Genomic DNA, 24,217 nt, shown 5'->3' on the forward strand with positions numbered 1-24,217 from the left:
AGGCAGCGGTGAATCTATATTCTGTGCAGCCTAAAAATATATACAATTGTGGGGCTGTATTTAAGAAATAGAATATGAAATTATATAATTGTCAATATTTACTTAGAATGAGAAAAAGAAATCATTGCCTATTTTAAAATGCTGACAAAACGAAAAACATCACACAATCCGGAAAAAAAACGAAACAAAACCCAAAAAACATTTTTAACTACCTGGCAACCACTATAAGCTCTTTTTTTCTACATTTTTTGTCTGCATACTCTGCCTCTTCATATGTCGATTTTGTACTATTTTTAAAGCTATTAGACAAATTAGAAAAAAGTAATTTAAAACATTGACAGTGTATGTATATGTATACATATATATTTTTTTAAATTAATTAATTAATTTATTTTTTCCTATCTGCTTCACAACTCTTTACTGTAAGTTCTCGCACTGGTGGTGCTTCTTGCACGGGACAAGCTCTTGGGGAGCTCCAGCCCTTTGATCTCCCTTGGTTTAGTTTCTTCCGGGGCTGCCTGGGCAGCTCTGCCAGGTCGCCGCCCTCGTTACCTCTCTCATCCACCCCACTCCACAGGCCAAAGTGACTATGAACTTGTCGCCTATCTCCACCAAGCAGGCAAGGTGATCCTGGAAGCACGCCAGCCCCGCATGCGGCCCCAGGACTACCACTTGGGCTAGAGGGTGTCGGTGCTTCCGATACAGGACTGGGCTCGCATTCCTGGACAACTCGCTAAGCCTTCAGAAGTGCCCTGAAGCCTAAGCCCCACTAGATTCAAGGTAGATTGGCCCCGTGAGAGCCCTTTTTACGTGTTATCTGAACCTCTTTCCCCCTTTAACATTCCACGAGAAGCCTAAAACCAGAATCCAGGGTGTTTGCTGCGCTATCCCATCACGCGTCGCGGGGGTTCCGTTACAGGCCATGTATCTTGGGTGGGGCCTGTTCCTCTTCACTATCTCCACTAGGGGCGGTTTTAGACCGCCGTCCTACCTAACTGTGGGGGAAGAGGCGGAGACCTTTTGGTACGACGCCGGTTGGAGGCCAGAGTCTTGATCGACAAGAGCATTCGCGAATGGCTCCGAAGTAAGCGGCCGTTGTTTACGCACGTAAAGCCAATGGGAAGGTAGAGGTGCGGCCAGGGGCCAATGAGGACTGGCCTTAAGCGGAACGCAGGGGCGGAGCTTCCCCCGAGGGGCCGACTCCCGGGTAAAGAGTCTGGAGCAGACCCTGGGAGGGTCAGAAGCACATCCGGTGCGGGAAGAGCTGTGTAGGCTCCTGGGAGGCGGGTAAGAGCGTACGTCTGAAACAGGGACTGTGTGAGCCGGGAGTGAGAAATGGAGAGGGAATTGGCAGTTTTTGTCGGGGCAAGAGTGGGAATAGTCTCGGTTTTCGAACAGACTGCATCCTCGGGGAGTGGGGCCCTGCTCCGCGACTGGACTCGGAAAAGCTGCGCGGGGAGGGGAGAAGCTCGGGAAATAGTACCGCGCATGCGCAACCGTACAGGAGCGGGGGAGGGGCTGGGGTGCATCGGCTGGGTTTTGAGGGGCGTCAAGGCTCGCGTTCTGGGCGCCAGTGCTAGCGAAGGGTCCTTGTTAAGTCTCCCTTCCTTCCTTCCTCCCACTCTGCATTCTTTCTCTTCCCCCACCCCCGCCAAGAGTAGGCGCAGGGGCCCTTTGCCCCAGCCTCGACTACTTGAATTCAGGCCACGTCCCCCACCCCTTCCTTCCGAGGCTAGTGAAAGCGAAACCTCACGGGTTTGTGGTCACCCAGCTTCACCCGACTGATTGTTTCTCTGCTGTGGGCCCTCTGGCTGGGCCCCTCCTGGGTGAGCAGCGAGGGCCAGGACTCGACAAAGGGCCTGGTCGGGCAGGCTGCCCTGTCACGGCCAGGCGGGTGATGTCACACTCCTCTGTGACACGCGAAGCTCTTTAGTTACTTGGAAGCCGAAAGCAGAGGCGGGAGGTGAGAAGATCCTTCCTGGCTTTCCAGCCCCGCCCTGGTCTGATTGGTTACCTTTGGACAGGTGAGGTGGCCTTAGCTTTGCTCGGTCCTGAGCCTTGTGGGCGACTTTCTCAAAGTCCGCGCAGGAAAGGCGTCGTTGGGCGGTTGTTTTTTCTTGGGCCTACTTGCTGGAGCTGTGGTAGTAAGTAGGCTTTGGTATTTTTGTATACTTATTAAGTGTGGAGTTGTTCCTCAGTTCCAGCCCAGACTGCCTTGCCTACCCCATCAGCCTTTCCCTGACCGAACAACAACAACAGATCCCGCTCTGAACTTGAGACTGTTCTAGCAATAGTTAACTTGTGAATGTGTAACTCAGTAGAAGAGCTGACTGTGCCTGAAACACAAAGATTTTAAGGTTAAAAGTTAATGGCAAATAGACTTTTCTAGTTATTTATTGATACTTAGTTTTAGTTTATCTTTTGGTTGACTGTGTAGTGTAAGAATTCAGTTCAAGAATGATTATTCACGTTGTGTAACCAAGTTCTTATGGCTTCTGCAAATACACTTATTTCTGTGATTATTAGGTTTACTCTCTTTGGTGGTTTATTTCTCTTGTCTAATATTTTTTGTTCTGGCTTCAAGAATATGTTGATACTTAGATTTTCTACCATTTTCCTCTAATAGGGACAGAGTGGTTAAATCCTTGAGAAGCACTCTCTGTAATTTATATTCAGAGTTTCCTTCTTCCATTATTCGTCTTGTGGAAACATGGCTTAGTAAACCCTCTTTCTTCCTGTCTCTATCTTCCCCACTATTGATGTGACTGAAGTCTTACTCTCCTAAGAATAGGAAAGGTAAAATTAATCCAGATATTTAGTCAGCATTTCAGTTGTTTCCTTGTTAAGAATATAGTTCATGCTTATCGTAGAAGTGCTGAAAATACAGAGAAGTGTAGTAGGAATCATCATGTATTAATATTTTTAAAACTTCTTTTGGCCTTTGGCTTGAACTGCCTTAATGAAAACTTGCTTTTCTACTGTAGGGTCTAATAGTAGGAAGAGCACCAGGCATTAGAGGTCATAAGGCCCCTAATCTGGTTCTGGCTGTACTGTTTAACTTTGTGGTGTTGGTCAAATCAATACAAAATGTGCGTTTAGCATTTTACAATATTTCACACAGCTTTTCTTTCTTCCTCTTTTTTTTAATTGAAGTATAGTTGACACACAATGTTCTATTACTTCAGTGCACAACATAGTGATGATTGAACAAGTCTATACGTTATGCCGTGCTCGCCACGAGTGTAGCTGTCATCTCACCATACAGCACTATTACACTATCACTGACTACATTCCCCTGTGCTGTACTTTTTACCTATGTCCCATAGATTTTTTTTTTTTAAACTGGCATTCAGTAAGCTTGGTAGAGCAGGTGTTACTTAATCATCCTTATCTGTAAGATAAGGAAGCCTAGATGACCTTAGGTAAAATGACTTTCCCAAAGTTATGTGGTAGAAAACGGCAGGATTTGTGACTCCAAAGCCAGTACTCCTGCCACTATTAACGCTGCCTTTTTGAACTTTCTTTTTAAAGTGAGACTAATCATTTTTGCCCTTTCTTTATGGATTGGTGTAAAGATCAAAGGAGATAATGCATATACAAACACTTTAAAAGTTGTAAAGATTTATATAAATGTAGTCGTATTATAGAAGGTACTACTGCTGGCCTCAAGTTTCACTTTATTTCATAAACTACCCAAGGGTGTTAATCTCCTTTGGGAAAATACTGAATATTCTCTTGATATTCTGTCTGCTAAATTTTCCTTTGCCACTTTGACTTGACTGTAGAAGCTGTTAGGAGTGTCTTCCACTTTACCCTGATTTGTTCCCCCAGAGTTTTTTGGGTTTTTTTTGTTTGTTTGTTTTAATTTTTTTTTTTTTAGAGAGATCGAGAGTGCGCACACACAGAGAGAGAAGCAGACTCCCAGCTGAGCAGGGAGCCCGGCATAGGGCTCAATCCCAGGACCCTGGGATCATGTCCTGAGCTGAAGGCAGACACTTAACCAACTGGGCCGCCCAGGCGCTCCCCCCCACCCCCGGAGGTTCTAACTAAGCTTCTTGAAGTAGCTTTTGTATTAAACACATTTTTGTTTTCCAAAGACGGTCTTCAAACCAAGGAGGGAAAGGAAAGATTAAAGATTGGCTTTTAGGGCCACTTGAGTTACTCCTCAGGGTAGGTTCGCCTTTGACCCAGCTGGGGAGTGTTGATTTGAGGTTGCAACAGTCCTGATTAGATAATGGGATCTGCATTTACTCTGGGGACTCCTGGTTGTGCTTAAATATGGGGGGATAAAAGCTGAATCAGATGCAAACTCTGCTCTCAAGGTGCTTATAGCCAAATGTGTGAGTTCCGACACAATTAACTGGAATCCAAAATACTTGAAAAGGGCTTCAAGGGTGAGAATTGAGTGGTGTGTTCTTTGTCCTCATCCATGCCTGCTCTCATCTGGGCTTAATATGTTGTTATTGGAGAGGGATTACTGGTTTACACTGGAAAATGAGTATGTATTTAGGACATTGGGGCGTCTTTATGATTCAGTCTGTCAAACACTTGTGGTTACAGAGAGAGATTGAGTAGTGTCAGAGTTCAATGCAAAAAATAATTTATTGAAGGCAGTAGACATTCCATCTCCAGTTACTGTCTTGGTTCTGAGGCAGCACCCTAGAGAGACAGGATCCAGTGTTAGCTAGCTAATCTAGCTAGCCAGGAATTAGGGCCCAAGTTAAGGGAGGGGCTGGGGACATCTAGGGTTCAAATCTAGAACCACCAGAGCCTAGGCCTGTCAAAGCAGTTCTTTGGACTTCCTGAAACCAAACTGACCTACCTTCTAGGGGTGACAAGGAAAGCATCAAGCTAATATCCATTTACTTCATCAAATTCTCTACCACATCGGATTATCACTTAGTGGTTATTAGGCTGTCTCAAAACGCCTGGTGGCCCTGTGGGACAGGAGGTACAGTGTAAATGTGCCCGAGGAGAGGTATGCCATTTAAACAAAAGTAATTTTAGCCAGTAATAAGATTTATCAAATTCCTTTAAATTCCAGTTTATAATTTTCTTAGACTCTTCCTCTCCACCCAATTTAATTTTATTCATTTGGGTAAATATTAAGTCTTCAGGATATAGTTAGCTGTGAGTTAATGGTTGAATGATATTTAAAAAATTAATTTATAAGGCATATGTAAATTAGACCTGCAATAAATGTTTTATAAAACTAGGGGGAAATAATGCACTGAGGACATGAGAGTAATGAGTACACTGGTAACAACATAGGGAGCCAGTCTTAGGTATGAAGCGCTATTCCTTTTTTTTTTTTTTTTTTTAAAGAGAGAGCACGCGTGTGTGAGAGGGTAGGTGGGGGAAGAGAGGCAGAGGGAGAGAATCTTAAGCAGGTTCCACACCTGGCACAGAGCCTCACTCAGGCAGGGCTCAATCCCATGACCCTGAGATCATGACCTGAGGGGAAATCAAGAGTCCGATGCTTAACTGGCTGAGCCACCCAGGCACCCCTGTATGAAGCACTATTCTGAGCACTTTATTTGTATTATCTCACATAATCCTAGAACCTATGAAGTAGAGGTTACTATATATTACTATATACACATGAGGAAACTAAAGCACAGTGAGGTTCAAGTGCCAGAAGCTTGCTGTGTGTTACACAGCTAAGGAAATATCAGTTAGTATTCAAGTGCAGCAAAACAAGCTCTTAACAACTATTCTAGATACCTGGTTTTACAGAGTCTGAAAGCTATTCAGTAGGAAGAACTACTGAAAAAATACAGTTCTGCTGCCCCGCCTCCAGCTTTTTAACCTCATGGGGTTTTTCTTCTTTTAAGTATCAGTTGGTTCCTTCTGGATATGTGGGAAGGGGACTCAGAATGGTTGAATTACAACAGGAATGAGAAACCATATAATTCACAAACTAAATGTTTAATTAAATGTGTGAATAATGTTTCCTTGACTTGCTGTGTTTTTAAAAAATATTTATTTTAAGCAAGCTCCACACCCAATGTGGGGCTTGAACTCACAACCCTGAAATCAAGATTTGGATGCTCTACTGACTGAACCACACAAGTTCCCCTGACTTGCTGGTTTTGTTCTTAAATTGTGTACATTAAGGCAGCCTTCTGCCCAATAGTCAGCAGGCTTTTGTCTTTCGAAGGCAAGGATTTTTTTTTTTTAATTTGTAGTTGTTTCTGTTTTGCATAACTTTTGGCCACTTGGCCGTGTTTCATGTGGATTGTACTTAATAGGTATTAAATTAAGATTGTAGAGAATTTTTGTTGTTGTGTTATTCTCAAGGCTTGGCCCTGGATAATAATTATTCATTTTAGGACAAGGGTAAGGAAGATACCTAGAACAAAACAAGAGATTTAACAAGACCTAAGGCATTGTATTCTAAATAAATAATCTCACCTCCCTGTTTTACATTTGAGTGTAGAACTTGGGGGGCGGTGGGAGAGAGGATGCAATTTCTAGGTTTTTGTGTGAGTTGGTGTCTAGGGTGAAGCAGGATCAGTGCTAGTATGGATTTCATAATGGGCTGATGTGCGTTAGGGGAACTACTGTATTGAATAATTTTTGAGCAGCTTGTATACTTTTTTCCTTTATTGTGGTAAAATATACATAGTATAAAACTTGTCATTTTAATTTTTTAAGATTTTATTTGCTAGAGAGCGAGAGAGCACAAGCAGGGGGAGTGGCAGGGGGGGCAGTGAGTGAGCACTTGGCAGAAGCGGGGAGCAGCAGGCAGAGGGAGAGGCAGGCTCCCTGATCATGACCTGAGCCGGAGGCAGACACTTAAGAAGGCAGACACTTAACCGACTGAGCCACTCAGGCATCCCCTTAATGTCCTTTTTTTAAAACAAAGATTTTCATTTAACTGTGGGGCCCCTTTGAAACGTTAACGGAGTTACTTGGTTCATAGAACACTTCGAGCTCTGTTAGGAGCTAAACTGTTCCCTGGGACAGACCTAGAGCAAACTATCTTACTTCCTTGATTCTAAGACCTAACTTTTTCCTTCTCATGTTTTAACAGTACTGAAATAAATTATGTCCTATACATATCATGTCATTTATTTAAATGTATACTTCATTGTATTTTTTCCTTACAAAGCTATTATTAAAATTGCTGTGTGCCTTGGGACGCCTGGGTGGCTCAGTCGGTTAAGCATCTGACTCTTTTTTTTTTTTTAAGATTTAATTATTTATTTATTTGACAGAGAGACAGCCAGTGAGAGAGGGAACACAAGCAGGGGGAGTGGGAGAGGAAGAAGCAGGCTCATAGCGGAGGAGCCTGATGTGGGGCTCGATCCCAGGACTCTGGGATCACGCCTGAGCCGAAGGCAGACGCTTAACCTTAACCGCTGTGCCACCCAGGCGCCCCAAGCATCTGACTCTTGATTTTGGCTCAAGTCAAGATCTCAGGGCCCTGGGATCAATCCCTGCATCAGGCTCCATACTTAGCTTGGAGCCTGCCTAAGATTCTCTCGCCCTCTCCCACCCCTCGCGTGTGTGTGTGTGTGTGTGTGTGTGTGTAAGTGTGTAAGTGCACGCTCTCACAGAAAAGCTGTGTGCGTTTGTATCTGGAAAATTTGGTACTTACATATTTCACTTAAATTTTAGAATAAGTACTGGTGTTAGAAAATTGGTTTTATTTATTTTTTTACTACTTTTAAACCACAAGGCACTACTTAAATCATGGAGAAATTCCTGATATTCCCTCCCTGTCCTCACAACTTTCGATAGTTTTGGTTTCTCCATTGGCAGTTGTAAGAGGCAATCAGTACCCCCTGGGAAATGTGAAAGAGCATATTGGGAAAGAGGAGTTTCTGCCATTATCCCCTCCCACTGTTTCCACTCAGTGGGGTCTGGTTACAGGGCGTTGCCCCTTTCTAACAATCCCCTGGGTATTTGAGGATTTACACTTCGAGGCCCATTCACCACCACCCCCCTTCCTTCTTTTAACTCTTGAAATTGGAAGCAAGAGGTACTTCAGTGTTGTTGTTGTGAATACTGAGAAACTTGGCTCTGAAGGTTGCTTCAGAACTGTTGCAACTTCTATCTAGGGATGTCATTAAGGGTGTTAATGGAAGCCTTAAACAAAGACACTTACCAGGTGCTGGATTCTGCCGTCCTATAAGTGTGCTCTCCAGAGGATGTGAGTTCATCATGGTTGTGAAAGGCTGTGGTCCGTCCTGTAACAGCCTGCAATAGTTGCACCATCTAGATCAAGAGGGCCCAGAGCCCCGGGACTTAGAGGTGTGAGCAGCAGCTCTACTAGGTTCTGCAGCTTCTCACTGTATCCATCCTTAAGAACAGAACTAACCAAAAAATCGAGGTGAGTAGGCTATTGGTGAGAAAGGAAAAAGGAGATGGAGAGCACAAGCTAGCCATTGTAATTGTTGCATTTGTGCGAGAGCCAGCCTCAGGAAGCTAACGGTAGTGATGCCTGTGAACTAGAAGAATGGCAGCTTTCCGCTGGCCCCCGACTTCTCAGGAGTCAGTTTGGGATTGTAACTTTTATTACCCAGATTAATTTTGCTGAGTATTGGGCTAGGTGCTCATTAGAATAGGTGTGACTAGTTGGCTTGTCTTTCAAACTACTTGGCTTTGTGTTTTAATACCACCCCATTCCCGTTTCCGGACATTTTGAAATGAATAGGCGTTATGGGTCTAATAAGAATCTGGATGATTGTGGAAGATTGATATTTAGGAAAGATAAAAGTTCGTGATTAGTTTTTTTTTGTTGTTTTTTTGTTTTTTTTTTTAGCTCTGTAAATTGAATGTATTTGTTTAGGATTGTATGTGAAATAGAGGAGGGAACAAAATTTAAGAGCTGAACTTGATGGTATTGATGGCATGTAACCTGGGTGCAGTTCGATAAAAAATGTCCTTTCTATGACATAATTGGGACAGTTGGCAAGATCTGAATAAGGTCTGTAGATCAGATAATAGTATTGTGTCAGTGTTAATTTCCTGGTTTTGATTATTGTTTTCAGATGTACACGCAAGTATTTAGGGGTGCCTTCATGGTTGGGGAAAAAATATTTTTGTGCCTTCATTGTTGGGGAAAAACTACTTCAAAGTCTCTATATACTGCTATATAGAGAGGGGATAAAGCAGATACGGTGAAACAGTAACAGGTAGGAAATTTGGGTAAAGGGTTTATAGGAATTCTTTGTACTATTCCATCTCTTCTGTAGGAAAGTTTCTGAAATTATGTAAGAAAATCCTTTCTACACAAATTCCTTTTTCATGGAGGAACTTTTCTCTTTTTAAAATTATAAATCCCTTTCAGTTCAGTTTTAACATGCATTGGATGGAAAGTTTCTACATGCATATATTTAAAATTCAAGACCTGGGGTGCCTGAGTGGCTTGGGTGGCTCAGTCGGTTAAGCATCTGCCTTTGGCTCAGGTCATGATCCCAAGGTACTGGGATTGAGCCCCATGTCAGGCTCCTTGCTCGGCGGGGGGCCTGCTTCTCCCTCTCCGTCTGCTGCTCCCCCTACTTGTTCTCTCTCTCTGTCAAATAAATAAATAAATAAAATCTTTGAAAAAATTAAAGTTCAAAACCTAGTACCAGGCCCAGCTCCCTCCTTCCTCCCTACCTCCCTCTTTGAGGTTGTGTGCCTTTGCTGAGAGAATTCTGTAGCATCTTGATACAGTGACATAAAATTGCTTTATTTTGCATGGGTGCTGAAGTGTTCCAGTTTTTTTTTTTTTTTTTTTTAAGATTTTATTTATTTAGTTGACAGAGAGACAGCGAGAGAGGGAACACAAGCAGAGGGAGTGGGAGAGGAAGAAGCAGGCTCATAGCCAAAGAGCCTGATGTGGGGCTCGATCCCATAATGCCGGGATCACACCCTGAGCCGAAGGCAGACGCTTAACCGCTGTGCCACCCAGGCGCCCCTGAAGTGTTCCAGTCTTGATACGGGCTCAGGTCATGCTCTCAGGGTGGAGGCCCAGTGTGGAGCCTGCTTAAGATTCTCTCTCTCCCTAAATATCACTTTATGTTCCAGTGACTGGGTCCCTTTAACTAATTGCTAACTGGTAATTTCTCAAAGAAAGAAACTATCTATTAAAGGGACAAATTGCCTTCTGAAAGGATGGAAATCCAATGCTAGTAACAAAATAGTTTAGGAAGAAGATGGCTTCATTTCCTCTGTGTCCTTTAAAGTGGTTGAGTGTGATTGCAAATATATCCTAGAAGGAAATGCATAAAAATGAAAATATCTGTGCCAGGACAGTGGGATTTTAGATAACTTTCATTTTTCCAAACTTGTATGTTGCTATTTTTCATGAGAAAGTTGTTTGTTATTTTGTATGTTCTTATATCTGTAAAATAACCTTTCTTCTTTTTATCCTTGATTCCACAGAGCGGAGGCTGTGTCCCACAGACTCTGGCATCATGAACATATTTGATCGGAAGATCAACTTTGATGCACTCTTAAAATTTTCCCACATGTAAGTTTTTTGATCTTGACTGTAGTTTCTTATTGCATTTCCTTTTCATATCATTTTCATTTTCCTAGTTTATTAACTAGCATATTAACTTTGCTAGAATCCAGAGGACGTGATAAAAGCACCCATATTCTAAAGGCTGCCCCGTAGTCACTGAAAAACCATTTAGTTGTTCTAGTTTGGGTACTGATTGTTCATAATTTGGGACCTTTGGCTCCTCCCCAGCATTTAAGATTCTCAGTTCATCTATTTTCAAAACATTCTTTTTTTTATTAATTATAATTTTACATATTCCCTGGGAAGAAGAAAGGGAAATGAGTATTAGCTTGAAAATGAAATTGGTCCTAAAATAATGGCTCTTACTAACATTCTTTCCCAGAACCCCCTCGACACAGCAGCACCTGAAGAAGGTCTATGCCAGTTTTGCCCTCTGTATGTTCGTGGCGGCCGCGGGGGCCTATGTCCACGTGGTCACTCATTTCCTTCAGGTAAGAGCACTTTCTCCTAGTTGCTGGGGCACAGATCGCAGTGGGAAGAAACCAGCTCAGCAGGGTGGTGCAAGCCTGTACCCCTCCTTAATCCTTTTCCGTAGTTTGCAGTCTGCACTCAGCCAGACCCAGCTGGTAACTAAGGACATGCAGAGCCATTTAAATTTTCTGGCAGCTGTGTCCTCTCTAGGTACTGAAAACAGAATGTCTTAACCTGGACACTGAACGGTGTGTAGGTGACACGTGAGGCCCCGGCCCGCTGAGTTGTGGCATGGCGTGTGCGCTGGGGTTTGCACAGTAGCCTTTTTATCTTTTCCTCACTTCTTCCTCTTTTTTGCTTGTTCTTAGATATAGAACACTGATTATTAGGAGAGGCAGGGTTGAGACCTTCAAGGATTTGACCTGTTTTATTCGCTGATGTACTTATAGCTGCAGGGTTGCGTGAAAACCTTCAGCAGCTCACTTTCCTGTGTTGAAAGAGACCTTGAGTTTGGCCAGTAGGAATAAAAGGGACAGTTGACGAATAATCAAAAAGTTTGAAGTTCTCACTAACCAAGACGTGGCCTTTCCAAGTGTCCTTTTTAGCGTAAGTTCAGGGAGGGTGTCTGTGTTGGCATTTGCAACTACTGAGAACTGTCCCTATGCTCAGGCATCTCCTGGCAGAGCTTGTGTGAAAAATTACTCTAGCTACTCAGAGGATAAGACTTCCGATCCCTGGAGTTTAGACTAACACATGCTCCACCTTCTAGCCATTTTGGTTTCTGGTTGTCGGTGGGGTTTTTTTTGTTTTGTTTTTGTTTTAAGCAGTGTAATAAATGCAGTTATCCTCATTATTCGTGGATTCTATATTTATGAATTTACCTACTTGCTAAAATGTATTTGTAACCCTAAAATCAGTACTCACGGTGCTTTTGCAGACGTTCGCAATCCTAAGCAGAACGGCAAAAACTTTGAGCTGCACACGGCGCCGTTCCCAGCTGAGGTTGAATAAGGCGCCCCACTGCCCTGCTTCAAGCTCTTGTACTGTAAACGAGGGTCTTTTTCATGGTCTGTGTAGTGCTACATTTTTTGCATTTTTGTGATTTTGGTGGTGATGTCAGTGTTTAAAATGGACCCCAGGCATAGTGCTCGAGTGCTGTCTAGCGTTCCTGAGTGCAAAAAAAAAAAAAAAAAAAGTACACTAAGACTGTGGTGTGTCTTATGGAGAAAATATGTCTCTTAGGTAAGCCTTGTTCAGGCTTGAGTTTAAGTGCTGTTGGCCATGAGTTCAGGTTAATGAACCAACAATACATATCAAATAAAGTATCCTTAAACATAAACATACATAAAACATGTTTTGCAGTTGAAGAAAATGTAACCAGATGTGCGTGAGAGTCTCACCCTTTATTTTTCTCAGGAGAAGTTGTTCAGCATTCATTCATTCATTATTCACAGTGACTTTATAGAGGATAACTATGAAAAAAATGAGTATCAGCTGTGCCTTTAAATAAAGGAAGGAACTTCAGTGCCTACATACCTCCTTAGTGATTTTCTTTTCTTTCTAATTGCCTATAGCTTTTCCCACTTGCTTTTTTTTTTTTAAGAATATTTTTCTTCTTACAAAACTAATGCATGTTCATTGTAGAGAATTTGGAAAACAGACTAGTGATGAGAAAGAAAACACCCAGACATAACATTTTGGTTCTTACTCTGTCTCAGTCCATATAGGCTGCTCTAACAGAAAACCATAGACTGAGTAGCTTAAACAGCAAATGTTTCTCGCAGTTTGGGAGGCTGGAGGTCCAGGCTCATGGCAGTAGCGGATACTCTATGTGGTGAGGGCCTGCTTCCTGTGTAAATGACCGTCTTCTCACGGTCTTCACATGACAGAAGGGGCAGGGGAGCTCCCTGGGATCTCTGTTGTAAGGGCACTAATGAAGGCTCCACTCTCATGACCTAATCACCTTCCAAAGACACCCACCCGACCTCGAAATATCAGCACGTTGGCGGTTAAAATTTAAACATGAATTTGGGGGGAGCATAAACATTCAGTCTGTAGCACCCTCTTTTTTCTCTGTATGGGTATATATATTTGTATGTGTGTTTCAAAGTGATCAAAAAGGGATCATTTCTCCTTGTCCTACAGATTGGAACGTGCTTCAAGCACTTGTCACTTTGACTCATCTTTTTCTTGGGCAAGACTCAGTTTGACTTGGGTAGTTGTGGCTGATGGACTGCCTGGGTCAGAAGAGCTTTTCCATCCACCGTGGTCCTAGCCCTGTCCGGCACGGCTTCTAGTTTCTTCTTAGCTCTCTCTGCCTTTCCACTACTGCCAGGTTAGAAGGAAATATTAGGAAGTTCAGATGAATATTTGACCCCAGTAAGGTCTGCAGAATACATTTGGTATTTTCAAGTATTTCATTATTGATTCTGGACCTGACAGGCTGGCCTGCTCTCTGCCTTGGGCTCTCTGGGGTTGATGATTTGGCTGATGACAGTACCTCATAGCCATGAAACTGAGCAGAAACGACTGGGACTTCTTGCTGGATTTGCTTTCCTTACAGGTATGTGAGGAATTGGGCTAATTTGGGGTGGGAGGGGGTACTGTATCTAGCATCTCTTTAGACTAAGGCCCCGATTTGTATGTATTCTGATTCACCCCAACTGGCACGCTGTACTATTCAGTCTTGTGTTCGGGTGTATTTGGCCCCGTATTGCTCTCTGACTTCGTAGAGGTGCATCTTGCTTTCCCATCCAGAGGAGTAGCTCGTTAGGACTAGTGACTGTGACTTCTGCTTTTGTATCCAAAAATAAGCCTTTGTGTGCTTGAATGAATGAGGTTCAAGAGCTTAGGTAGCATAACTTCGTAATGGTCGACATGGGACTGAACTAGGCCTAAAACTCCAACTTAGTTGGACTCACACTGGCAACTCGCACTCCTGTGACCATTTATTCTGAACTTTGCGGACAGTTCATTGGAGCCATACATGGAGATCCACCCAACAGAGCACTTTGCTGATTCTCAAGAAAAGACTTGAAAGCACAGCTCTTCTAGAATTATCATTAGGGGAAACAGGACTCAAGCTACATAGTAAAAATACTTGCAAAGCAGCATTTGACTTAGTCTGACTCATTTTGAGTGTGTCTAATCTACATAGTGTTGAAGTAGAAAGGAAGGGATTTAGAGATTAAGATTTTTAAAATAGGGAAAGCTGGTTTTTGAAGACATTAAGGGGTGGAATTACCAGAAGGAGAGAGAGTAGCAAGAGCAGAGGAAACGTTGGGGCCGGAACAGGGTGCCACTGCACCCTTCTCTTGGCAAGTGTCCACCTGCAGAACCGGTCTGGCCTTTTCTACAAAGGGAGGCAGCCCTGCGTGACTGCAGGTTGCTGGCCACAAGGCACTGGTTTGCTCTTGATCCTCGTATTCCAATTCCTGATCTGGCCCACATTACAGTCTCACATCACTCCTCTTCGGAGTATTGCAGCCTTACCACTTTGCTCAAAAATGTTTGACATGCTTGCTTCCTTTTTCCTAATGTGTTTTCATCCTGGGCCATCCGTGATTTTCAGCTAAGAGAGCAGTTTTGTAGCTCTATCTGTAAATAAATAACTCAGTCAAGTATATATTCTCTGGAAAACAAGGTGGATAGAGGAGAGAGAGATTTAATTATTTTAGTACTCATGTTTTGGTTTTTTAGGACCATGGGCATGCCTGTGTTTTTTGATGGTCAGCTTTTGGACAAGGGTCCTCTTCAGGAGTTGATGGTAATACTGTGTTCTGGGGCTTTTTGTTTTCTAGGAGTTGGCCTGGGCCCGGCTCTGGAGCTGTGCATTGCCATCAACCCCAGGTAACTATTTTAGTAGCATCTTAGGCCTTTTTTCGTTGCAAATATGCCTCCTAAATATAGGTTTGCAGACCTGTAGCCCTCAGTCTAATGGTTTTTCCTCTGACAGCATTCTTCCCACCGCCTTCATGGGCACAGCCATGATCTTCACCTGCTTCACCCTGAGTGCCCTCTATGCCAGGCGCCGGAGCTACCTCTTTCTGGGAGGTAGGTGTGGGGTGGAAAACCGAGAGTCTCCACTTAACCAGAGTTCGCACTGTGACTCTCCCCTACCCTCCAGCTTCTTGTGACTGTTGGGTTGAAATTGAAAGCCTTAATTTTGGGGGTGGGGGTAAGTAAGGAATGGCTTTAATGGGGTTGTCTTACTTTGCTTTGGCTTTTCTCAGGATGGCTTTTTGTCATCTCTTACAGGTGTCTTGATGTCAGCCATGAGCCTGATGCTCTTGTCTTCCCTGGGGAACCTTTTCTTTGGATCCATTTGGCTTTTCCAGGTGAGACTTTGCATATAACTTTCTGGCAGCCATTTGCCTTGCACTCCTTGTACTTGCTTTATCCTAAAGCAAAGTAGACTAAGAATCCTCCAGAACGTTCACTTTAGTTGGGCAGTGCAGAGTTGTGCATAGGGAAGTAATGTGGTCTTTACCATAGGCTTCCGTTCCTAAGAACGTTCATGTCAGCAGGGTCAGCATTTGTTGTGCTTTCAAATAGCCAAGAGCCAAAAAGAGGCACAGCTGGTTTTTTCCCCTCTGTGGTGTTTCCCACATGGTAACCTCATGTCATTCTTCTCCTGTTAGGCAAACCTTTATGTGGGGCTGGTGGTCATGTGTGGCTTTGTCCTTTTTGATACTCAACTCATTATTGAAAAGGCTGAAAATGGAGATAAGGATTATATCTGGTGAGTGGAAACTGATCTTTATCGCCTCCCTTTCTGTGGCCGTCGGCGGGGTAAGAGTGGACCAGGTGGCGCCGGCTGAACTTCATGGCCAGCCTTGGGGCGCGTGTATGGTAGGAGGCCCATGGTTTTGGAACTGTGCACCAAGTAGCATAGTCTCCCTCAGTTCCTGAAAGACGTCAGCGCTTTTAAAATTGAACTAATAATTTGCATTTAATTATCCTTACTTTTAATAGTGGTTATCTCTAGGCATAGGAGAAGGAAAGGGATCTTTCCTCTTTTACTCTTTATTTTTATATTCTTTAAACCTTTAATAATGAAAAGAAGATACACATTCTTTTTAATATATAACTTTTTTAAAAATCTCAGGGTCTCCTTAACTAGTTACTGGTGGTCCGGGGTTCAGATGCGGGCCCCTGCAGAGTCTGAAGCTCAGTTTTTCTTTTCCCTGTGCTGCGTGGCTTCGTTGATTTGAAAAGGATCTCAGACATCAGAGTTTTACTTAGTTGGTGGTGGCGTGTGTGCGAAGCTCACTCATGGGGTGGGTGTGGGGCTTTTGTGGCCCGCCCTTCTGTGGGCTGTGGCTAAAGGAACGTGGGACATGCCAGTCGGTAATCTGGTTCTTCTGTTTCAGGCACTGCGTTGACCTCTTCTTAGATTTCATTACTCTCTTCAGAAAACTCATGATGATCCTGGCTATGAATGAGAAGGTTAGTCCGCCTGCTCCCTGAGGGTGAGAGAATGGCACCTGAACTTCGCGTCTGTGTAGACTTCAGATTTGAAAACTGACACAGTGTGTAGGTCCAGGTTAACTGTAAGGCAGGCCGACGAGTAAGAGGTAAACCAGAAGTCTTTTAGCCCATGGAGAAAAAGGAACAAGTTAAAACAAAAAAACAAGAGGCGCCTGGCTGGCTCAGTTGGTGGACCATGTGACTTCTAATCTCAGGGTTGTAAATTCAAGCCCCATGTTGGATGTAGAGATTAGTTAAAAATTTAAAAATCTTAAAAAAAAAAACCCACCAAAAACAAATCCCTGAGATTAGTATCAAAAGAGAAAGGGGCTTAAGTGGCAGCAAGAAACAGTCTACTACATGAAGAATTTAAAGGCTGTGAAGATAGTTATGACTCAGGGAAAGATATTCTAGAGGATTTGTTTAATATTGGCTTTTATAAGTATGTGTCAGGAGTAGACTGGTTTTACCCGTTTGTTAGTCTTGTTTCCAGAGAAGCATTCTGTATGTGGTTAGTGAGTGTCACACGTAGTCTACTCCAGCGGTAGGGGAGCAAATGAAACCTTGAGGGCTTTTTACAGACCTTCTTAGGGAACAAGAGACAGTATGGTGGTGGCGGAAGCCAGGGAGGAGGTGGGATTGGTGGCTCTCGGTCTTCCTGTGCCGCGACTAGACGAAGCTCCAAGCAGTTTTCAGCCAAAGCCTCAGCTTGCGTCTGTTTCATACACGGGGCTTCCATGTAGGATGGAATGAAGAATTCACTGGGCTGGATTATTTCTGGGTGTTGGTTTGTGCCTGGGTGTTGTGCTGCTCAGGCTAATGGAAAGTCGGTCCTGGCCCCTTGTGTAGTTACTGTAGGGTGGACTGCCAGTCTAGAGTCTCTGTGGGTTGGGATTTGAGCTGTGGCGGTTATGAGTAAGCAGGAGTGGTCAGGCAGCCCAGCTGGGTACTCTTGGGGTGGAGTGGGAGCAACCGCTTAACCTAAATTCTCGTCAGGTCTGTCGGCAACTTGAGGGACCATCAGTGGAGGATCGTCACGATTCAGTTCCTATCGCACCAAGGGAGTACTTCTTCCTTTTTATCGTCCTTTTCCCTTCCAGCCCCTAACCAAAGGCAGCCAGGTATTGGCTCACTCAACAGTTTTAGCTTGAATGTCAGATGCCAAAAATTAAGTGGGCACTTTTTCTCCATTTCTAGGACAAGAAGAAAGAGAAGAAGTGAAATGACCATGCAGCCTTTCCCATTTTGACCTCCTCTCCCTCCACCCCTCATTTCCTCTTCGCACACATTGCAGGTGGTGTGTTCTGTGATAATGAAAAGCATCAGAAAAGCTTTTGTACTTTGTGGTTTTCTCTATTTTGAATTTTTTGATCAAAAAACTGATTAGCAGAATATAGTTTGGAGTTTGGCTTCGTATTCCTGGGGTTCTTCCCCACTCCCTTTTCTGTCCAGCCCATCCCTAGCCTCTTCCTCTGCTCAGGCAGCCAGCCGGTCGCTGTGCGGAGGAGTGGGACCCGCAGCAGAGCAAACTCCAGAAGTCCGCCGCCTCCCCGCGCTTCACCAGGGGCACGTGAACTGTTCGGTAGAGCCACTCGGCTCTCCCCTCCCATTGTGTGGTGTGTGCACAGTTCCTTTGGGACCAGGCAGGGTGTTTTCCGCCGGAGAGGAGTTTGGTGTCCGTGTTCCTCAGGCTCGTTACATCTGCGCTGCTCGCAGCCCCTACCGAGAAAACGAAGAGCCTCTTCCGGTGGATGCTTTGCTTCCTCTGAGCTGCCCAAGCCGCCGCTGGTCTGGCAAACACACCTTACTGTCTTGCTGTCCCAAAAGGAATGTGGATTGACGTGTTCCCTTTCCCTGTCCCCGGTCTGACGCTCGGGGAATCTGCCGGTTTTCCATCCATGGTGGGGTGGGAGGATTTCCCCACAAAGGAAGGACTGATTCTTGTCAGGTGTTTATGAAAAGGCTGGTTATGTATGGCAAGATACACAGAGAATTCCCATACTTCCTCTGTCTTTATTTTAATGTTTTATCACCTTATTTGCAGAGTGGTCTCTCCAACCTGGCTTTGATTGAAGATCCCAGGAGAGGAAGGATGGGGAAGGGGAGTGATTGAGCCAGGGGTAATAGTAAACTAATCCTGCCTGACAAACCTAGATGAGGACCTGCTCGGGGTGGGGTGGGGAGTGGGGAGAGAAACGCTGCTAACCGAATGCTTCTTTGTTGAGATCCGCAGAACTGGGTTGTGATGACTTGGGAGGCAGCATTGCTAACAGTCCAGTGCATTTCTGTCTCCTCCCGCCTGGACGGTAGTGTCAGGCCACAGGTGTGCAGCGGTAGATGAACGTTCATTTTACAGATGCACTTTAGTTTTTGGTCTGTTCACCTGTTCCCAGAAATCTGTAGCCTTCCAGCCGGGGACCAGGTGACCAAACCTGCAAGACATCTGATTCCCTGCAGCTTGGTGGTTGTGAGTGTGGGAAGCCAATACTAATGGGGGTCACCGGCGCTTTCCCAGGGAGCTGCCAGTCAGCTGGCACAGAAGGGCAGGCGACCTAGAGACAGTTGTGGCTCTGGCTGTTCACAGGGCTTCAGTGGCGGGGGGACTGAGCCCTCCAAAGCTCATTGCCAGTAGGATACCATTTTTGGCTCTCCCTGTTCATAAGCAGCACAGTTTGACCCATGGCGGCTGGTTCATGGTGCACCATGTCACTGTGCTGTCCCGTGAAGAGGTTTGTTCCCAGGGTGTGTGTATTCCTGGAGTGGCGTGCTGCCCGGAATGGCTTGCTTCTGCAGAGGGTGCTGCCCTCTGACCTAGCTGCCGCCTCTAGCCTCTGGCTTGAGAACTTTAATAAAGGGACTTCCTTCCCATTAAACACCCAATAGCACTCTCCGTAAATTTGTTGATTCTCTGCAAGGCCTGAGAATCTGAGTTACATCTCTTGAAGCCAATCTCCACCTCTTGTGCTTTTTTGCTTGGGATAAAGGAGTTTTTCTTTAGAAACAGTGCCAAGAATTACAAGATCTAAAAAACGACTTTTAAAGAAAATGCCTAACAGGTTTTTAATACAGTAATCACTGTAATTATCACTTTCTTTTCTAGTTCCTTGGTTTTCAGCTCAGGCTGCATTCTCTAACTCATACTGTGAAGACAAAGGTGTTTTTGATTCAGAAATATATGAAATCTACATAGTCTTAATTTGTAAAAAATAAAGACAATTCCTTAACCTTTCCTGGTGTAAGTGTGTGTTAAATTCAGGGCCACAGCTGAACACGGGCTTGGGTACTATCTGACTCGCCTTGTAAGTGGGGCCTGGGAGTGGAACAGGATTGAGTTTCTGATCTAGACTTAGACTGGTGACCAGAAAGAAACAGGGACCCCCAGGGGGCCTTCCGCTCTAGCCCCAGCTTGCCACAAATGTTGGGAGTTTCCTCTGTGCGGTAGAGAGCCTGGGCCTTTGCCCGTCCTCCCCCGCCGCAGCCTAGTTAGGCCCTTTGTGGTAGCAGCACGTGCCGTCGGTTCCAGTGGATAGCCAAGCTTTGGGATTTTGGATGTGCGATGGAAAAGGCATCGTAATCTACTTATTCTGCCAGTCTTTTTGGTCCCCTGCTGTGGCCAGGCTCTGTTCTAGGTGATAGGAATCACCAGTGAAATACACAAAAATTCTCGTCTGAATTCAGAGTTTTTGAGATATAAACTGGTTTACATTAGAATCAGGTTATTCCATTTTGGCATGCTTGCCCTCTAGTTGCCATGTTCATTGTAGACACACAGCTTCCTCAGGATTTGACTGTTACCTGACTGGTTCAGGTTACTCCCAGCTGACCCCTTGGATTCCACATACCCCCATCCCAGCTAATACTAGCCACACTCCACAACTTGGAAAGTGTACCTTAAGCCCTCTTCTCAACCTTCTTTCTCTTGCTGACTTTGAAAAAGGCCAGTCTCAGAGACTCTAAAGCCCCTCTGTTTGGGAGATGTTGCCTTCATCCGCCAGGCACTGCAAGGTGCTTTCTGTGTTCCGTACTCCCGGGGGCCTAAGAAGAAGGTGCTTTCTCTACTACGTATGATCGGTAACTTCCCGGGTCATGCCAGCAGGTGGCGGCAAATCTGCGTCCAAACAACCCTGGCACGCTGTCTCCAGAGCTATTCGTTGTTGCTCTGTGTAGGTGACGTTTCATGGTGTTCATGCCTCCCGGCTGGTGTCATCCTTTTCATCCTGGCTGGGGCTCCAGCTGGCTGGAGTGGAGAAAATGTGAGGTGGTTTGAGCAGTCTTCCCCGTCCCTAATCTTACTAACTAGGAGAGTGAGCTCCCTTTTCCTCCTACCCCAGCGAGCCCACCAAATACAAATTAAACAGACGAGATTAACGCGCAGCAGCCCGGTCCGTGCCTAGCAGACCTGCAGGCCTGAAGTCCAGTGAAGAAGGCACTGGGCAGGAGGCGGGGGGGCAGAAGTGGAAGGACTTCTGCACTGGGAAGAGACAGTCTGTCCTGCCTAAGCAGGTGAGCAGATGGGGGCATCCACTAGGCATCAGATGATGTTCTCCATGTCGGGGGGTAAAGGCGGATAAGGCAATGACTGCTTTTTAGTCCTTCACAGCCGAGCGGCGCAGGACAGCTGCGTGGAGATGCTAGGTACTTACACCGATGGAGGCACAAGTGGCCATGAGACAACAGCGGAGACAGCCCTGCCTGGCGGTTCAGCGAAAAGTGTTTCGGAGAAGGTGCCTGGATGGCTCAGTCGGTGAAGCGTCTGCCTTCGGCTCAGGTCATGATCCCAGGACCGTGGGATCGAGCCCCACATCAGGCTCCGTGCTCCGCAGGGAGTCTGCTGCTCTCTCTATCTCTCTGTCTCTCCCAAATAAATAAAATCTTAAAAAAAAAATTAAAAAAAGGTGTTTTGGAGATGACACCTGAGAAAGCAATCTCCAAGACTGAGTTAAAGTGAGACAGGCAAAGAGGTGAAGATAGATGCCGGAGCAACAAAATCCTTAGGTTCTGTTGGGTTTTAAAGTTTAAGGAGACTGGGAAGACGTGGGAGGGAGGGGGAAACGGGGAAGCAGTAACAGGACTGGCTTTTTTTTTTTTTTTTTTTTTAAGATTTTATATATTCATTTGAGAGAGAGAGATAGAGCGCAAGCAGGGGGAGTGGCAGAGGGAGAAGCAGACTCCGCGGGCCTGGAGATCATGACCTGAGCTGGAGGCAGGCGCTCAGCCATGTGAGAGACCCAGGCGCCCGAGGCTGGCTCCTTCGCGCTTAGGAACTGGCTTTGTCCTGAGGGCAACAGTGTCAGTGTCAGGACTTGAGCAAGGGAGGGGTCAGACAAGCATTTTTACATCTCAGGTGACTGGACGATGGGCGGGGTGGGGTGCCCTTGAAAGGTAAAGACGCTCCACCCAGATTGGTCCTTCCCATCTCCCACTTAAAACAAGCAGAGCTCCCTGGGCGCCCAGCGGTCTGCGGGGGAGGTGTGGAGGGTGAACCTGGAGCGGAGCGCGGCGGCAGAGCGCGAACCAGTCAAGGTGGCTGGTATAACCCAGGGACGCGGGGCTCACCTGCAGACGCACCTCCTGGCTGGAGATGCGATCCTTTGAACATCAATACGAATTACAAGTGCGATGGATTGAAACCAGATGTTTTAAATCTATAGGATGACATTTTAAAAATATCTTGTTGGTCACCTTTGAAGGATGCTAGTACTTGTTCATAAAGGGAAAGAAAGAAGCATGTATCTTTTCTGTATTAGCTGTGCTTCAAGGTAATCAAAAAGGGAAAGTTTCTATCTACAGAAATATTCCAGCTAATAGATGGTGAAATTATAGGGTTAATTTATCACTGTTTTGTAAACCTCTAATGAATAATGAAGCTAGGCCCTGGCAACAGCCGCATCATATCAAGAGAGACAACCCGATGTCATGTGCCCCCTCCTGGAAGTCAACAGCACTACCATTGAAGCTTTCTTGAAAAAAAAAAAAAAAATCTAAATCATATTAAGTTCTAGATCTAAGTACTAGTTTACAGGAAAGATGTGAATCAGAGGACTGTGTTAATGACATCACGGGGATGTAAGCAGCAAAATCCAGTAAGTGTAAAACCAAGGACAAACAACCTGGATTCTTTTAAAAAAAAAAAAAAAGGCAAAGAAAAGACAAAACGAAAAAACAAAAGGGAAAGGAACCTGGAGGTAAGACTTATGAGCCATATCAACAAAATGCAAGCATGGATTCTGATTCAAATAAACCGCGTACCAATGAGAGACGGACAGAACCGGGGCAATTGGAGCCTGTGGTTACCATTCTCTAGGACGACCCCCTAAAATCCCAGCCTCCTGGTATTCCCACCCTCTCCCAGTGAAGGAGGCTGGCACGTGTGACCCAGGGAATACTGTGGATGTGTGTGCGACTACGAGCCTGGGTCACGAAAGGTCTCGCAGCTTCCTCCTTGGATCCTTGGTTCACTTGCTCTGGGGGAAACCAGGCAAGGTGCTGAGGCCATTCAGGCTGCCCTGTGGAGAGCCCTTGTGCTGCGGACTGGAGCCCCTTCCAACAGCCAGCACCCACTTGCCAGCCAGCGTCGATGAGCCGCATGGCTGGCAGATCCTCCGGGACCTGTTGGACTTTCAGGTGACCAGCAGCTCAGGAGACACTGACCCAGAACCACCTAGCTCATCTGCTTTCGGGGTTCCAACCCACGGAAACTGTGAGCAGCAATAAACATTTATGATCATTTTAAACCACTAAGTTATACAGCAGGGGGTAACTGATACAAATACTGATTAATGAATTAAAGAGATATGCATAATGCAAAGAATGTTATTGTGATTTTTTTTTTTTTTAATTAGGGAGAGAGCGTGAGCAGGGGGAGCAGCAGAGGGAGAGGGAGAAACAGGCTCCCCTCTGAGCAGGGAGCCCGATGCGGGGCTGGATCCCAGGACGCTGGGATCACGACCCGAGCCGAAGGCAGACGCTCAACAGACGGAGCCAGCCAGCTGCCCCTGTTAGTGTAATTGTTATTTGAAAGTTGTTTTAGAGACGCATTTTGAAATATTTATGGATGCATCAATATGCTGAGATTTGCTTCAAAATAATGCAGTCAGGTGGCAGCAGGGCATGGGTGGTAGATGAAATGAATGGTCATGAGTTTATACTGATTGTAGCAATGGGCATATTCCTTGTACTATTCTCTACTTTTTTGTACTGCTGAAATCTTCTATAATAAAAAGTTGTTTGTTTTTTTAAAATGGTACTCACGATGGTCCAGACAAGAGACAAGATGGCTGCACCAGAGCAGTAGTTATAAGGGTTGGAGGAAAGATGATGGAAGTAAAACATTCAGAAGGCAGCTGTGCAGGCCTTAATGACTGGACAGACATGGGGAAGTGAGAAAGACAGGAGAATCAAGGGTGACTCTGGGATCTGGATAGACCTACCACCACTTGCCGGCTGTGCAAGCTTGGGTGAGTTACTCAACATCTCTGTGCCTTGTTTTCCCTCTCCCTCTGCTCCTACCCCCCAAATAAGTCAATAGAATCTTTTTTAAAAGATTTTTAAAAATAAAGATCTTTTGGGGCGCCTGGGTGGCACAGCGGTTAAGCATCTGCCTTCGGCTCAGGGCGTGAACCTGGCGTTGTGGGATCGAGCCCCACATCAGGCTCCTCTGCTATGAGCCTGCTTCTTTCTCTCCCACTCTTCCTGCTTGTGTTCCCTCTCTCGCTGGCTGTCTCTATCTCTGTCGAATAAATAAATAAAATCTTTAAAAAAAAATAAAATAAAAAAAAATAAAAAGATCTTTTTTAAAAAATAAATTTATTTATTTAT

General features: G+C 45.0%; 1 protein-coding gene and 1 long non-coding RNA gene across 4 annotated transcripts; one reads left to right on the forward strand and one right to left on the reverse strand.

Moving 5' to 3' along the window:
• The first annotated feature begins 1,178 nt into the window (after nucleotides 1–1,178).
• Nucleotides 1,179–19,628, forward strand: TMBIM6 (transmembrane BAX inhibitor motif containing 6). Of its 3 annotated transcripts, none has more exons than XM_026501928.4 (10): nucleotides 1,179–1,287; nucleotides 10,378–10,465; nucleotides 10,842–10,950; nucleotides 13,373–13,493; nucleotides 14,731–14,779; nucleotides 14,886–14,983; nucleotides 15,188–15,267; nucleotides 15,571–15,671; nucleotides 16,303–16,378; nucleotides 17,597–19,628. In XM_026501928.4, exons 2-10 carry the CDS (start codon nucleotides 10,410–10,412, stop codon nucleotides 17,618–17,620), a joined length of 714 nt encoding a protein of 237 aa, XP_026357713.1. In that variant the 5' UTR covers nucleotides 1,179–1,287; nucleotides 10,378–10,409; the 3' UTR covers nucleotides 17,621–19,628. The 3 variants fall into 3 exon arrangements, with proteins under 3 accessions (XP_026357713.1, XP_048072649.1, XP_057174881.1); XM_048216692.2 differs by lacking the exon at nucleotides 1,179–1,287 and adding an exon at nucleotides 1,938–2,024; XM_057318898.1 differs by lacking the exon at nucleotides 1,179–1,287 and adding an exon at nucleotides 8,244–8,338.
• On the reverse strand, nucleotides 16,105–21,404 carry LOC130544875 (uncharacterized). Its single transcript, XR_008961563.1, has 2 exons — nucleotides 21,043–21,404; nucleotides 16,105–20,636 (listed from the first exon to the last, which is right to left on the reverse strand). It is a non-coding gene; the product is annotated as an uncharacterized LOC130544875 (long non-coding RNA).
• Nucleotides 21,405–24,217: the final 2,813 nt, after the last annotated feature.

Source organism: Ursus arctos, unplaced genomic scaffold (assembly GCF_023065955.2).
Source record: "Ursus arctos isolate Adak ecotype North America unplaced genomic scaffold, UrsArc2.0 scaffold_26, whole genome shotgun sequence".
Taxonomy (NCBI): Eukaryota; Metazoa; Chordata; class Mammalia; order Carnivora; family Ursidae; genus Ursus; species Ursus arctos.